Source organism: Hyaena hyaena, unplaced genomic scaffold (genome assembly GCF_003009895.1).
Source record: "Hyaena hyaena isolate Hyena2069 unplaced genomic scaffold, ASM300989v1 scaffold_2465, whole genome shotgun sequence".
NCBI classification, from domain to species: Eukaryota; Metazoa; Chordata; class Mammalia; order Carnivora; family Hyaenidae; genus Hyaena; species Hyaena hyaena.
In genome coordinates, this window is record NW_024083096.1 from 19203 (window position 1) to 36165 (window position 16963).

At 40.2% G+C, this 16963-nt stretch overlaps 1 protein-coding gene across 1 annotated transcript; it reads right to left on the bottom strand.

Moving 5' to 3' along the window:
- Nucleotides 1–10201: 10201 nt before the first annotated feature.
- On the bottom strand, nucleotides 10202–16393 carry LOC120227535 (fatty acid desaturase 2-like protein FADS2B). The gene is made up of 6 exons (XM_039225636.1): nucleotides 16331–16393; nucleotides 16039–16136; nucleotides 14958–15054; nucleotides 12965–13044; nucleotides 12219–12344; nucleotides 10202–10645 (listed from the first exon to the last, which is right to left on the bottom strand). Exons 1-6 carry the CDS (start codon nucleotides 16361–16363, stop codon nucleotides 10564–10566), a joined length of 516 nt encoding a protein of 171 aa, XP_039081567.1. The 5' UTR covers nucleotides 16364–16393; the 3' UTR covers nucleotides 10202–10563.
- Between the last annotated feature and the right edge of the window lie 570 nt (nucleotides 16394–16963).

Genomic DNA, 16963 nt, shown 5'->3' on the forward strand with positions numbered 1-16963 from the left:
AGAAACAAGAAGATATGATGAGCAGGGATATTGGCAAACAGGTGAGAAAATTGGAATAAATAGAGGAAGTATAAATTATTAACGATATTTTCCATTGGGAAGTGGTCAAGGAACTGAAATATCAGCTAACACTGATATATTAGATTGGAGGGTTTATTATATTTAAGGTGTTTTAAAATTCTTGTACTTTCAACTTGTACTTAGGTGTACATATTTCCAAAATTTACAAAAGAAAAAACTGAAGATATATTTAAAAGTTCAGGGCACTACCAGATACTTAAAAATCAATCAGTTTAAAGAAATATAAGAAAGGAATAAAAAAAGTTGTAGGAAAAATCATGACAAACAGAAATCACCTGACAAGGCATAATTATGTCTAAATGAATTAGTGAAGGTAACAAATATAAATGGAATAAACTCATCATTAAAATGCAATGATTGTCAAATTCGATTTTAAAAATGTAGATCAGGCCATGGGATATAATAAACAAAGTATTAAAAGGAACCAAACAACTTATGATTAAATAAATAATGGTATAAAAATAATAGAATTGGGGCACCCAGGTGGCTCAGATGGTGGCATTTGACTCTTGACTTTGGCTCAGGTCACGATCTCATGGTTTCTGTATTTGAGCCCCACGTTGCTCTGCACTGACAGTGTGGAGTCTACTTGGAATTCTATTTCTCTTCCTCCCTCACTTTCTCTCCCCTGCGCTCTCTCTCTCTCTTTCTCTCTCTCTCAAAATAAATAAACATTTAAAAACTTAAAAAATAATAGAATATTATCCATCAGTGAACATGAATTCTCTAGGCCTACATTTTTCTACCCAATTTTGAAATTATAATGTTGAAAAAATAGCTTCATGACTAATTATAATATGATATAATCCTGGAGGTTCCATGTTATTGATGATACTTAATATACAAACTATCTGGGGGTTACACATATTTGTTGTATATTCTATATAATTTTTAAATATTTTGTATGTATTTTACACCACTTAAATTGCCTTTAAAGTATAAGTTACAGACATACTATCTCTCAGCAAGTTAAAATGCTGCCAGTTTTTTTTTTTTAATCAAAGGCACCTTGTTACCAGACATAAGAGAAACAAGAGTATTAGCATCTTCAAAAAATATTTTTTTAATGCTTTACTTACTTTTAAGACAGAGAGAGACAGAGCATGAGTAGGGGAGGGGCAGAGAGTGAGGGAGACACAGAATTTGAAGCAGGCTCCAGGCTCTAGGCCCAATGTGGGGCTTGAATTCATGAACTGTGAAATTATAACCTGAGCTGAAGTTGGATGTTTAACCAACTGAGCCACCCAGGGGCCCCGGGTATTACCATTTTAAGGGTTAAAAGAAGTCCAAAGGAAAAATTGAGCATCTCAGTTGTTAAAATCAATGGTCAGAGACTTAAGATTTAAAGTGCTGAGTAAGATACATCTGCAGTCATCAAGTTTAATTTTTATGTTGCATTCCCTGTGACAAAAATGAGAGTTAATAGTGTCCAAAAGGAGATAAAAACCACATGTGTTATAATCTCATTTTACTAGAGTATATAGAAAGTTTGCCAAAAACAAGTTGCTTTACAGTTGTTTCTAGAAATATGTTTGTAACTGTATAAGGTGGAGATCTCTATGACCAGGGAGTCAACTCCACGCATAGGAAGTGTTTGAACAAATGCACCGTGATGTCGCCCCACAAGCTAAGAGAAAGAGGCAATAGAGAGTCAAGTTATAAATAATTAAAAAGTTTTGCTCTAATTAAGAGAAATTTCTACATTAAGTTACAGTAGACATTTCCTGTAAACCTTTCAGAGATATTTTACCGACCCCCAGTTTTATTGACATTTAGAATTGTATCAACTGATGAATGAATAAAGAAGATGTGGCTCATATATATGATGGAATACTACTTGGCAATGAGAAAGAATGAAATCATGCCATTTGCAGCAACGTGGATGGAACCGGAGGGTATTCTGCTAAGTGAAATAAGTCAGTCAGAGAAAGACAGTTATCATAAGTGTTCACTCAAATGTGGAGCTTGAGCAACTTAACGGAAGACCATGAAGGAGGGAAAGGGGAAAAACAGTTACAAACAGAGAGGAAGGGAGGCAAACCATGAGAGACTCTTAAATAGAGAGAACAAACTGAGGGTTGATGGGGGTTGGGGGAGAGGGGAAAATGGATAATGAGCTTTGAGGAAGGCACTTACTGAAATGAGCACTGGGTGTTGTATGTGAGCCAATTTACAATAAAATTATATTTAAAAATAAACTAATCATATTTTAAAAATAAAATTGAGTTTAAGGTATGAATGTGGTGATTTGATAAAATGTATATTGCAAAATGTTTACCACAATAATGTTAGTTTACACATCTTTCACCTCATATATTTACCATGCTATTATGGTGAGAATAGTTAAAATCTACTTTACAGCAAGTTTCACAATACAGTATTGTTAATTATAGTCGCCGTGAGGTACATCAAATCCCTGGAACTTAATTCCTTTTATAACTAGAAGTTTGTACCCTTTGACCACCATCTCCCTGTTTCCTCTACCCTCTGGTCCCTAACAACTACCATTGTACTCAGAGACATTCTTTTTTTTTTTTTTTTTTTAATGTTTTATTTATTTCTAGGAGAGAGAGAGAGAGAGAGACAGCGCGAGCAGGGGAGGGTCAGAGAGAGAGGGAGTCATAGACTGAAACAGGCTCCAGGCTCCGAGCTGGCAGTCAGCACAGAGCCTGACGCGGGGCTCGAACCCACGAACCGCGAGATCATGACCTAAGCGAAAGTCGGATGCTTAACCGACTAAGCCATCCAGGCGCCCCAGAGACATTCTTAAATAAAGTAAACTTTGCATGGAGACCTGATTTCTCCCATTCCCAAAGTGTTAATGGGTAACCAAGATGGATTATTTTAGTTACAAAACTTTTACTGAGCACTGACAGTATTCAAGTGTTTTATGAGCTGAATGTTGAAAATGCTCCCGACTCACCCCATCAATAGATCCTGCAACTCTGTTTCAACTTTTGATTTTTCTGGGGGAAGATTTTCTGGAATCTGCAAAGAACCAGAGGTAAAATTTCTAGAGTTGTTTTGTTTTTTTTTTTTTCTAGGCTTGGATTTTCCTTTCAGACACTACAGCAAGTGTCTGCTTAGAAAAACACTTGCTGTAGGGTGATATATTTGCTTTTTCTACAAACTGAGGTAGAGGGCGTTGAAGGCTGGGGGATTATGATCTATCTATTTCTATGAGAATCTCAGACACTGGGCACTGAGTTGAGTGTGGAAAACTGTGCTTCCCAATTGAGACCATTAATACTTTCTTTTTTGCAAGTTTCTAACCTTTATAGAATTTGCATCTTGTTTACTTCTATGAGTCTAGGGACCATCTGTTCCAACCTGGGGGTGATCTTGGATTCTGGAAACCTAGTTTTGCATCCTGGACCTTTCTCTTAATCTAAACCTCAGCTTCTCCATCTGTTGAATAGAATTGATGACACCAGGTGTGGCTGCCTCAGTGGTGTTGGAAGAGCCAGTAAGGGAATGCACATGCATATATCTTTTTTTTTTTTTATAGTTTATTGCCAAGTTGGTTTCCATATAACACCCAGTGCTCATCCCCACAAGTGCCCTCCTCCATACCCATTTTCTCCCTATCCCCCCAAACCCATCATACATCTTTTAAACACCAAAGGGCTTTGCCACCAAGGGAATTTTCAAGATTATCATTGCTAGAATGCTCCTCCCAATCAGAAGGCCCCTTCCTCACATTGCTGTGGCTGTCAACATTGTTATTCAGCTCAATGACTCCCTGGGGTCTTGCACAGACAGCCAAGGTACTCAACTGAACCTCTGTGTGCAGCAGCAGTGAAGACATTCACGTGCCCTTCTAACTTAATTATCTCCAAGTCTCATTTTTTAGTCCCATGGTTTCATTAGAAGAAAGTTCACAGACGCTACCCTATAGTTCTAGACCATCACTTAGGAGAGCTCTTTAGAATTCTTCCCTGAATGCAAGTACCCAGTGAGTCATTCTGTAGAGTTAAAATTCCTCTCCCTCAGATATTCATATCCTGATTGGGATGGTGGCTGAATGACAACAGGTTGTTAGAAATTCTTATTCTATTGCCTCTTCTTATATTTGGTGTTCTTCCAGTGGTTAACAACGGTATTATATGGCTGTCTGTCTTGGTCTTCTTCCCAGGAGGAGGGGCGAGATGACCAACTGGAGGCCTTAGGGGTTTACAGCATGAACTCTTGGAGCCATTGGCCTGAGTGCAAATCCTGGCTGTATCCCTTAGTCACTAGGTAAACGTGAAGAAGTTGTTAAACCTCTTAGGGACTTGGACTCTAGTCTCATGTGTTTAAGGAAAGTATCATGGGTTCAGTTATTTCCATGTTTATTAAAGCACTCAATAAATTTGAATCCAATGTCTGATTACCTATCAAGTAGCAGACTTTGTTCTAGTTGTACTTTGATTGACAAAATGCTGACTGTACTAGAAGGATAATCCATGGGATAAATAAATGAATGGATACAAATAAAAGAGGCATAATCTCTGATGGAGAAATCTACCCCTTCTACTTTATGGTGGTGACTACTGAGAGTGCAAAACCAACACTGATAATAGTAATAGTGTGTATTTAGTGTTTGCCACTTTGAGACATTGGGCTCAAACGTTTTACATGCATTGTCTTGTTGAATCTGCACACAATCCTATGTCTTAAGAACTGCTATTATCTGCATCTTATAGGTAAAAGAACTGTATATGGAGATGTGGAGTCAGCCATGACCACAAAGCTAGAATAATATAAATATGGAATAATAGGTCAGTTTGAATCCAGAATTTAAGACCTCAGTAACTGGGTCTGAGCCAGAACCAAAGTTTGAAAAGAATCCAAATGGCCAAATTCTGTCTTCTTGAGGAAAATACAAGTTCAGTGATTGTATGTGAACTGTTCTATATCAGCTCAATGGATATTATTACAACAACCCTATGGAAGGCCCTGCTCTAGGCACTGGGGACACAGAAGATATAGGAACACATGGATACAACTCTCATTAAGCTGCATCCCAGTATGTGGAGAGCAGAGCAAACACAGAGAAGCCCATTAATAAGCAAGATAACTTCTGACAAGGAGAAATGCTTTAAGGAAAGTAAAGTGCTGTGGCGTCATGGTGCCTGACAGGAGGCAGCATCTCGGTCAGGAGAGGCCTCCTGCTGGAGATGGCGCAGTGGGAAAAGCAGAGCCACTTGTGGAGAAGGTGGTGCTCAGTCCCTACAGTGGGAACTGGAAGACCATGGCCTGTTTGTGTGATCCAAGGACAAGAAAGCGGCCTGGAGGGACTGAAGGGGGACATGTGACACAGGGGGTCAGAGACCCAGGCAGACACCTTATCACATAGAGCCCTCAGGAGTTCGAATGTTAGTGTGAAAAGGAGTTACCATAGGGTCAGTGGGAGACGTGGCACTAGATATATCACTGCTTTGGACAGGTTATTATTGCTGCTGATTGGACTTGGATTATAAGAGCAAGAATGGAGGTTGGAAGACATATATGATGCTCTTATGGCCTTTCATTTGAAAGATAATAGTGGCTTGAACTAGGGTAGTATAATGGGTATGGAGACAAGGCTACTTACTTGCAGGGTTTTGAGGAGGTGAAGTTTACAGGAAATTGACTTTGGTTTGAATGTAGGGAGTGAAAGAAAGATAGAAATCAAGTTTGACTCTTAGATGCTTGTTCTGATCCATTGTGTGAATGGTGGTGCCATATACCTGGGATGGAGAAGAGGGAAAGAGTGGCTTAAAGGAAAGTGCAGATGACAGGGCACCTAGGTGGCTCAGTAGGTTAAGCTTCTGCCTTTGGCTCAGCTCATGATCTCATGGTTCGTGACTGCCAGCCCTTGTTGAACTCTGTACTGTCAGCTCAGAGCCTGGAACCTGCTTAGGATTCATTGTCTCCCTCCCTCACTCTACCCCTCCCCAGCTTCTGCTCTCTCTCTCTCTCTCACAATAAAAAAAAAAAAAAAAAAAAAAAANAAAAAAAAAAAACAACTTTCGAAAAAGAAAGCACAGATGAAACAGATAAGACATTGCAAAAAAAAAAAAAAAAACCCACAAAACAACCCTCAGTATAACTGATACAAGGCTTTGTGAGGGACTTTGTCAAATTGAAAATGGTGAAAGGCTAATGGAGATCCAGAGGGTTCCAAGGAGGTAAAGACACAGTGGAATATGTTCAGGGCACATTCTTCAGCTTAGATATTTCATTTCTTCCTGAAATAAGCCAAACTCAACTTTGCAATTTAAACAAAGTTCTATCAAATGAAATGGGCTTCCCTCTCTGACACCTTCTCTCAGTATTGAACTTGATTCCTAGCTGCACTCCTAACCTTTCTTCTCTCCCATCTTCTCTCTCTGACAGTCCCTTGTATTTCCTGTGAGGACTCAGCATACCTTTTCTGGGATTTTCTTTGTTTGTTTTTGTTTTTTTGTTTGTTTTTTGTGTGTGTTTGTTGTTGTTGTTGTTTTCGCTGGCCCATTTTTGTCCCAACTTTACTGAAAACACAGTAAGATTCTCTGTCAAATCAAGTGTCTGCCTCTGCTCTTTTTCTTTGGTGACCTCTCTGGGGACCATGTCCAAGCTGGCATCTTTTACCCTTATGGCCCTTCCAAGGTCCAAAGGACGTTTTCTCCAATTATCTGCTAGCCATTCACACTTAGATTTTCCTGCAATAGTGTAAACTCAAGATGTTTCAAAAGAGCCTTTCACTCTTGCTCGATTTTCTACTGTTTGCCCTTTGCCTAATATTACCAACTACGATAGGAACTTTTGCTGTCTTTGTATCCCCCTAATGTTTAATTATATGACATGTTCCAGGGATCCAGCTTCTACATCACGTTTCATCCATTTCTTTCCATTTCAGTGTTTATCCCACCAGCTGAACTCAGGTTCTCGATATCTCCCACCCAGGTTGTTGAATTAGTCACCTCACTGGTCTCCCCTCCTCCATGCCACTCATCTTCCAAACTTCCCTTTGTGTGGTTCCAGGAGGGTCTTTCCAAAGCCCAGTTCCCATTACATTGCTCTCCAGCTCACAGATTCCTGTGGACCCATGTAGTCTACTAAACCAAGCATATATTCCCAGCCTGCAAAATACTAGATTATTTTCAGTGTGAACTCAATTTAACTTTCCAGGCTTATATACCACAGCTCTAACTAACTAATTAATTATTCATCATAACACTTACTGAGCACCCACTCAATGCCAAAAACTAGGCTGAGTTGGTAATAAAATGATGAGTGACAGCTCCCATGGGGTTTTCAGTGTAGCAGGCATATAGGCAAGAATAAGCTGTATCAGTGAGGTGCACTGGGCATCAGAGATGATCAAGGGAGACTTAATCTGTTTACTTAAGTCTGGGGAGATGTCTCAGAGGAAACCATGCTTGTATAAATATCAGGAATTTATTTTTGAATGCTGCAGAAAGGCCAAGGAAAACTAGCCCTATTAAGAAATAGTTAAAATATGAGGAAAAAGCTTGCACACAGGTCCTCCATCTGACACACCTCCTAGTCTGTTCGTTGAACAGTAGCTTGTTTCTACCTCAGAGCCTTTGCACCGTGGATTCTGACAATCCTGTTCATCACAATCTCATGGCAGGCTCCTTCATGTTCTTCTCACATTCCACTGATCCTCTGTCTAAACTAGTCCCTTACTTATCATTCTCTCTTACAACATCCTGTATATATTCTTTTTGCATAATCATCTTGCTATTTCTTTCATTTACTTGTTTACTGAGCATCTTTTCTAGTAAAATGTAAAATTCAAAAGTCCCTCTTGTTCACATCACCTGTCCAATGACTGTCACTTGGTAGGTGCTTAATAACTGTTGCCAAGTGAAAGGCAATGATGAAGATATGTGTATATGAATAAGTGAAAAATAATGAAAGATAATTGTATGCATGATGTTTATTCTGTTTTGAGTTAATAATTCTAATATATCAAGCAGTCCCTACTCTCATGGTTATTGCAGGCTGGGTTAGAAGACAAACAAATTAAGGACACACAAGTGAAGGTAAAAATTTACCTGTAGTAATTGCTACAGAGCATAGAGCACTAGGATTTGACTTAGTGAGAAGGTTGCCTTGAGATCTGCAGGTGAGTGGCAGGTAACCAGGGGAGAAGAAGTGAGGGCAGGGAGGGTGACAGAGGGGTTCAGACACTGGGCTTAGGAGCAAAGATACTGTGGCAGAGGAAGCATGATGACTGGAAGAAGCCATCGGGGCTGAAGCAGAGGGAACCAGGACCACAGTGGTACAAGGGAGAGGAGGGTATATGGAGAAGGGCCAATGCCCTGATGGCCATCTCAGGGTTTGGTCTTTATTGTAAGAGTCATGAAAGTCCATTGAACAGTTTCAAGTAAGGCTGTAACTCAATTCTCAGGAGTTATTTAGGGTAAAGAAGCAGAAGTCTGGTCCAGCAAGCTACCTTAATTCATGTGGCCATAGAACAGAGGGGACAGAAATGAAATGTGCTTAGGATTGACCATCTAGATCTCCCTCCGTGCTTAGTGTTCTGGGAGGCTGTGAACATGACAGGCCTTGGTTTTCCTTCTCTAGGAAGCTTGTTGGAACAGTTAAAAATGTAGTCACATGCCTCACCTACAAATACCAGTCAGCACAGGGTGAAGGAGAGAAATCAGTTGAGATAATTCATAAAAATGACAATCGTGCTGTTTGAGACCCACTAAGCAGGTTAAAGTTTAGTCCACCATAAATTTTATCCTTACCTAGCGACTTGCTTGAACTGATTTCAGATGTTTTCCCTATGAAATGTGTCAAAATCTCCCTGATTTATTCAGTCCCACAGTAACCACCTCCATTTGGGCAACTGCCAGGTGGCCTGGTCTCAACACTGAGGGAGGGATGTCTCTGAGGCAGTGAGTCTCTCCAGGGAGAAGTCTGCTTGCTATGTGTAGTGACCAGGGTAAGAAACAGCACTTGAGCCTGACTGAGGGCTGGACCAGATGAGGCATGGAAAACCAACAACTGTACCCCACACCCACTTGCAGCCCTGACTTCACGCAGGAGAAATCACTTATAGATCCACCAGCATGTGAGATGTGGCTTCTTCCCACATCCATTCAGGCCTTATATTATGAAGAATCATGGAATCAACAAACCTTTCTTCCTTTCTATCTTCTGCTTAACTTCCCTGTTCAATATTATTACCATTTCAGTGCTCCTTCCTCCCAAACAGTCCTTGATTTCCTACCTTTGATATACATGGTTAACTCCCCTGCCTCTGTGAGTAACTTCATGCACTGTCTTTCATTGCCCCATCTTGTACTGCTCTGACCGTGGTCACTCTGTTTCAGCACAGTCACTTCTGTCACAAGATGCTTGCTCCTGAACCCGGGGATTTAATTAAGAAACAAAGAAAAAGAGTATTCACAGGGATTGGAGTAAGGGAATAAAATGCTTCCTGGTAGCATTTCAGACAACAGATAGGTCCATAATGCTGACTAGCCTGGAGCTGCAGATGGAAGTTTATACTGTTTACTTTCCCTTCTCACAGCTAAGGTGAGCTGTAACACAACCTCATGGATAGATGAGCAAAAGCACATAATCCAGACATCAGTATGGTGTTGAGAGTGTCCACTCACCCTTCTAGCATTGGAACTCTCTTGTCCTAAGACATGGTGAACTAAGGCTAAGCTGGGAAAATATCTTGACACAGCTTGGGGTCTACATTACAGAAACCAAATCTCTTTCCTTCATCAGAGTTACTCAATAATAAGGCATGGTAGTCCTGCGATGGTGGGCAGGGATTAAGCAAATCAATCTTATACACAGGGATACGCTTCAGTAGAAGACCAGTAACATTAAATACAGAACTTGACCTCTTTGATCAGCTGCTTTGGGCCTGGATGCAGGGGGCTCCTTTAAGAGATTTTATAGTTTGGAAGCAAAATACATATACACACTAACTACACATATGCAGGTATAATAATGAAAACCTGAAGTAGAGATCAAAACATTTGAGGAGACTTTAATGTTAATTATAGTCAATGTTTAAAGAAAAAGAGGCTCACACATTTAAATAAGGAACGATCACAAATTTGTAATTAAACAGAAATTTCTTAACTACACTATTCTCTTCTAAGAGCAGTTGTGCTGTTTTCCCAAGTGTCCATCCGAGGTCTCTCCTTTAGGCCTCTTCTTCCTACACCTGCTTCATTAGTAAGACTCCCTTGTTCCCTTGTATATGTCCCAGTGATGGAGATGATCTGAATAGGTCTCATGGTAGGAATAAGTTCAAAATTCTATAGAAGAAATAAAAGAATTTGAATCCCATTACCCTTTTGGCACCCCAACCATCTTGTGTTTCCATTGCTTTGTAATTACAGAGAAAATCTTCAGGGAAGGGGTTATCATGTGTCCTTGGAATTCACACTCTTGACATACCAGGTATGCCCATGGCACCAGCAAGTAACCAGGAAAGGTCTTTTCCTCATTCACTAATCCCCCTCAGAGGTCCAGCTACATGTGTGTCGAGGTTGACACTCTGCTTCCTGTTTCATAGTAAGCATCCATCCAGAGGGCTGCAGATTTCTTCAAGGCCCTGTGGGAGGGAGAAACAACATCACCAGTAGGTGAGACTTTAATGTAAAAGGAGCTGCCCTGTGGAACATGTGCTTTTTTGCTTTGTTCAAGGCAGTATTTCCATTATCAGCTATATCTGAAAGACGTCTTTTCTGTTGCCCAGTGGAGGGAGTCAAATACACTGCATTGAGTTTTAGCAGATCAGTTCACCTTTTCTTTAGGGAAGAGGTTGAGTTTTTCTTTCATGTCATTCTCTTTTGTCCCCCAAACCATTAACTGTCCTTTTCTCTAGCATTAATTAAAAAGAAAAAAGGATCTCTGAGTCTCTGTAAGATAAGCGAATGCCTCTAAATCAACTCATCCTACTTTCTACGCACATCATATTTTGTAATGTGAAAGATGTTTTTCTATGTTCTGGAAATACAGCAGTGGGTAGGGGAGACAAAAGTCCCACCTATATGGAGTTCCTGGTCTAGCTTGGGAGACATATATATTATAATTTATTGTCAGATTGACTAACATACAATCTGTAAAGTCTGCTCTTGGCTTTGGGGGTAGAATCCCATGGTTCATCACTTACATACAACACCCAGTGTTCATCCCAACAAGGGCCCTCCACAAAGTCCATCTCACCCATTTCCCCCTCTTGGGAAAAATATATTAAGTAACTTATTAACCATGATGTTATTTAATCATGATTGTGATAAATGTTAAAATGAAGAGAAGCAGGTGCTGCAAGAGCATGTGACAGATTGAGTCTTGGGTTGAGGGAAGACCAAGATGAAAGAAAGGCATTTAAGAGTCTTGGGGAGGGGATGGAAATAGACAAGGTGATATAAGGAAAGGTGACAGACTGGAAGAACATTCTAGACAAAACCAAGGGGACAAAGGACAGGAAATGGCAAGGGCAGGGAGTTCTGTAGCAACTTCAGAGAGGCTAGGTCTCTGGAGGGCAGAGAAGGAAGGTGGGAGTGGTGGAGAGTCTAAAGCTGGAGCACTGCCCAGGGGTCAGTTCAGGCCAGGCCTGGCCTTGTCAGCATCATTCAAGACACTGGTATTTTTTTCCCTAATTCTAAAAGAAAGAGAAACTTAATAAACCCAAATCATTCGCTGCTCATACTCTCTAGAGGGCTGTGATTGCACCAACCTGAGTACAGATTCTCAGTCCCTGCAGGCTTCTCTGCTCTTGGTCAGTCACACACTTATGTCCCTCGACCTTATGGCATGTAGGTTTTCAACCCTGGGCTAGATGATTTGAAAGTCCCTTCCAGCACATAAATTCTAAAGCATGTCAAGCTTCTGTGAAGGATGCGGAGACAAATGACAGGCAGCCCTGGTTTTAAGAAGCTTGAGATTTAGTAGGGTCGCAAGACATTTTCACTAAGAAGTATCTAGAAGACAGTAGGTAAATGGTAAGAAGTATTTACTGTTATTGCATTGTTGATGTTCCCTGAAAGGTCTCATGTCCATGCTGGGCATACAGATGCCCCTTAACAAAGAGCTGTTGGGTAGATAACTCACAAGCCAGTGAGTAGTCTGGGGACTAGCAATGAGAGGGAATTGAGAGCTGTGAGCTGAGAGACGCTAATTACCTGGCAATATCTCCAAATGCTTCCAACAGGGGCTTTTTCACATACTGCAGTCCATGCTGGGCACACAGTGACCTCACCAAGGGTGCCACCTTGTGATAATTATGGCGTGGCATTGTAGGAAACAGACTAGGGAATCAGAGACAGGAGATATATAGCTTAGATTAAAAGAAGGAGTTTTTGTTCTCCTATTACTAGAAGTACAATACTTCTACTCAGGAAGCTCAAAAACATCTTGCCAAAACCTTCTAATCTTATCTCTTAACCCTCTGCATGCTCTGTGGGTGGCTATTGTTAGGGAAGACCTAAGAAACTTACCTCTATAAAATATAGAGTTTCATTGTTGATTATTTTAAGCCTCAGCTCTAAAGATGCAGATACAGAATGGGATTAAAATTAAATCTTAATTATGTTTCAAAACAGTTTGGATAAACAAGTATCATGATTTTTCTTGGATTTTGCCAATGAACCACATGTTAAAAAAAAAAAAAAACAGTGACCAATTCCTAAGTCCTTAGGAACCTACAAACTGAGTCTTTGGTATTTTTCCAAGATTTCCCTACATTTACTAACAATTGTTACACCTCCTTTCTTTCTTCCCTTCCTTACCATTGCTAATAGAATTGAGAGAATTCTAATTCACTTTTTCCATCTTAAATCCTGAGGTTAGGGCTTTCCCTGGACTGTATAGGGGAGTTGTTATAAGTGACAGCCTTTGCCTTTTACCGTGAACTGTTTCTATCACTTACTGGTGCTCAATCTGGAAGTTCTGATGCCCAGTGAACCAATCATTGAAAAAGGAATGCTCAACATTACAGGTGGCCAAGACCTGCAAAGAAAAAGCTTACATTAGATATAAGTGAGCCCAAGTGTCAAACAAAGAAGATGGTTATTTATTCCCAAAGTGCCTGGGTGGCTCAGTTGTTAAGCATCTGACTTTGGCTCAGGTCATGATGTCACAGTTCATGAGTTGGAATCCCATACTGTGTGAGCTTGAGCCCCACTTCAGGTGAGCATGAGTTCTTTTTGGGTGAGCCCTGCTTCTCTTTCTCTTTCTCTTTCTCTTCCTTCTCTCTCTCTCTCTCTTTCTCTCTCTCTCTCTCTCAAAAAAAAAAAAAGATGTTTATTCCCTTAATAAGTCAATCATTCAACAAGTTCCTATTTTGTGTAAGAAACTAAGAGGGATATAAAAGATACTCTTTGCCAGGTCTCAAGAAGATTATAATTTAAAAAGGTGCTAAGATATTTTGATAAGAAGTTTATAGAAAGCAAAAGATATGAAGAAGTATGTGGGATTTGAGGGGGCTAAATCACCATCAGCCGTCAGATACAGAAGGATAAACTGTCATGAATGAGGACTCTGGTAGATGGGAAGTGGGATTAGAGGATTTTGGTAGAGATTGTAAGGGTTAGAATACCATTTGCATAGAGGACACTTGAACGACTTCTAAATGGGAAGTAAGACATTCAATTGTTCAGCTGAGGTTTCTGAGCATGGAAGAGCATTTCAGTTTAAGTAGTTTCCTTTGCAATCTAATGTATTTTATTTCACGAACTTAAAACCATTATCCTGAGAAGGAGTTCATGGGCTTCTCCAAACATTTATGATTAAGAACGCTTATGAATGTCATTTTACTCAATGCCTTTCTAAGGTTTAATTCCATTTTGCATTGTTGCCATTTGAATGTTACTTTTGTGGTTGTTTTATGTCAATGTTTCTCAAAGTGTATTTCAGAGCACTTTAGGGTTCTCTAAGATCCTCTCAGGGGACCTGCAAGGTTAAAGCTTTCCAGAATACTTCTTTGTTTTTTCATAGTTTATTGTCAAGTTGGTTTCCATATAACACCCAGTGCTCATCCCCACAATTGCCCTCTTCCTTGCCCATCACCCCCCTTCCACTCCCACCAGCCCTCATCAGCCCTCAGTTTGTTCTCAGCTTTCAAGAGTCTCACATGGTTTGCCTCCCTTCCTCTCCGCAACTATTTTTCCCCTTCTTCTCCCCCACGGTCCTCCGATAAGTTCCTCCTAATCCTCCTATACATGCAAACATATGGTATCTGTCCTTCTCTGCTTGACACATTTCACTCAGCATAACACCATCAAGGTCCACCCATGTTGCTACACATGGCCAGATTTCATTCTTTCTCATTGCCATGTAGTATTCCATTGTATAGATAAACCACATCTTCTTGATCCACTTTCCCAGAATACTTCGAAAACAGCATTTGCCTCTCTTCGTTTCCAATCTCTCATGCTCGTACAGTGGATTTCTTTCCAGAGGCTTCTAAACATAGGATGGCATCATCATTTTGCTGGTTAACATGTATTGGTTTTATTCTTGATATTTGGAAGTTAATTAATAAATAAATGTTTTAAAATTCTCAGTTTTGAGTTCAAATACAGTAAATATCAATGGATATAACCCACATGATAAAAAGCTCTTTGAGGTTCTCAAAAACTTATAGGAATATAACTTTGAAGAATATAAAGTAGTCTGTGACCAAAAAGTTTGAGAACCAATACTCTATGCCCTAATGTATGGTCCATTGAATTTGGGAATAAGCTTGGAGAAGGAAGCGGTAATAATCATAGTGCCTGTGTTGTGTAGTTACATGAAAAGCACTGGACAGCCACTAGCTCCTAGCAAGCATTCTGTAAGTAGAAATCATTATTATTATCTGTGGTAGCCACACTCTAAATTAGTATAGCTGAAGGATCTTCTACCAGGATCTCCACCTTTACCTGAGTGCTGAGCCAGTCCTGGTTCTCCTCTTTGTTCATTTTCATTGGTATGTGGCTCATTTGGGTAACAAGTGTTACCCAAGGACTTTCAAGAAACCTTTCAGAAAATAAAAGGAGACAGTGATGATTCCTTGGGAGTGTTTCAGTTCCCATCACTGGGTTTGCACAACTGCTATTGGATCTGGTTGAGATCTGGAGGAAAGGAAAGGGAATCAAGGATTCCTATAAAATGAAGGTCATTTATTTTTCTCTTTGGAGACCCTTTATATGTAGGGATGACACACTGGGTTTCTGGTCACAAGCCCAGCCTTGCAGCTCCACACTGCAGAAGACCATACTGCAGCAGTATGAGTGCAGAGGCCCCAAAGTTTTCTGCAACATTGGTACAAGGATCAAAGGATACCTAGGGCATATGCAAAGTGACTGACAGCCTTGGCTTTGCCATCAGATAGAACTTGGCTCAAGTACTGCCACTGGCCCTTACTTGCTCTATAACTTTGATAAATGATTCAATCTCTCTGAGATTAATGAAGATGATGCAACCTACATTACAGGGAAGTGCAAGGATTATATCAAATAAGGTAAGATAATGCAGGTTAATCCTTAATAGAAGTGTGGGATGCATATTAGTTGTCAGTATCCTTGTTATTATGTAGGGTTTAGAAATATAATGTGAAAGAATGGGGAAGGAATACATTGGGAAGTCGAAGAGAGCTATTTAGTTGAAGTCATTTTGGTTTTGAGAAAATCTCTACCCGTAAAATAACATTAAAAATATTTTTCCTTCCATTATTTTTACCAAGGATTACAGTATCCATCTGGATTCCACTTCTAAAGGGCTTCAGGATCCAATGGAATTCTGAAAATTTGAATTAAGCATGTAGGAGGAAAAGGGCAAATTCTTTTTCTAAAGAACTCTTATTTAATTATTTCAACTTAAAAAAACCATTTTATGTTAATGTCTCAGTTACAGAGAATGGGCATGGTGTCCCAATCTTCTGCTGAAAACAAATAGCTCAGATAAGGAAGGTAAGAAGATCATCTAGGTTATGGGAATAAAAGAATACTCTTACTTTCTTACTTGACAAAATATATAAGCAGTATGGTTCCAAAGATACCATAGAAAGGGCCAAATGTGATAAAATGGCGGATGTAAAAGCTGCTGACCCAGGCAATATCCTGCAAAGAAAAGTGATTGACAGTTAAATACCCTGGACACAAGTTCATTTCCCTTTCAACTGCTAGGGCCCCTTTACATACTGGCTAAATTGTATGCCTTATTACTCAAAGAAGCTACATCTGGAAGGAGCCAAGCATTTTCATGCCTCCTGCTCTACCTGATCTAGCTTCAGAGGATGAGTCAAGTTACTCACTGCCCAATATCTTCGAAGGTACATCATTTGCATGGATGCCAGGTTGAAATATACAGATGTGAGAAGGGGAAGCCCAACTGAAAAAGAACACAAAATGGATGGTGAGTAAATGAGTAGAATTTGACCACAGTCAATTTGGCAGGAGTCCATCTCTGAACATGTCACCCCTGTAATGATGCCCCTGAAAAGGAATACAAAATGGAGATCTACAACCACATCCTGGACTTCTTGGGGCTCTTTGAGTCTCTGAGACCGAACCAGGTTTTGGGTCAAGCTCTCTCAAGGACACTCAGGAAGAGGAAGCTGTGAAGATTTGAGTCATTGTTAGGGAGGCAACCCAGAAGAGCTCCTGCTGTGAACTTTCAAACTTCCTGAAGGCCCATGGAATCCATCAGGCCATGAGAATCCTTAGGATTGGGCTCTGTCACAATATGTCCAGGTGGCAGAAGTATTAAAACCTATATTCACGAGGAGAGAGAGGGCTGGATGGCGGAGAAGTAAGGAGCTCCGTACTTGCACTCGCGCCCATACATCACACAGAAAAGATCTGAAGCCATTGGAAACCTTACAAAACCTGAGAGATTGGGAGAAAAAAGACGCAGAATCCACTGAGAGAGCCTTCTAACCGGGCTC

Excerpts from the sequence above, each read along its gene's own strand:
- LOC120227535 (XM_039225636.1), bottom strand. The coding sequence starts at position 16,363 with ATGCAAATGATGTACCTTCGAAGATATTGGGCA. Across the intron at positions 16,137-16,330 it reads ACCTTCGAAGATATTGGGCA|GATATTGCCTGGGTCAGCAG; the intron begins GTGAGTAACTTG and ends TTTTCTTTGCAG. Across the intron at positions 15,055-16,038 it reads CTGCTTATATATTTTGTCAA|GTTTCTTGAAAGTCCTTGGG; the intron begins GTAAGAAAGTAA and ends ATTTTCTGAAAG.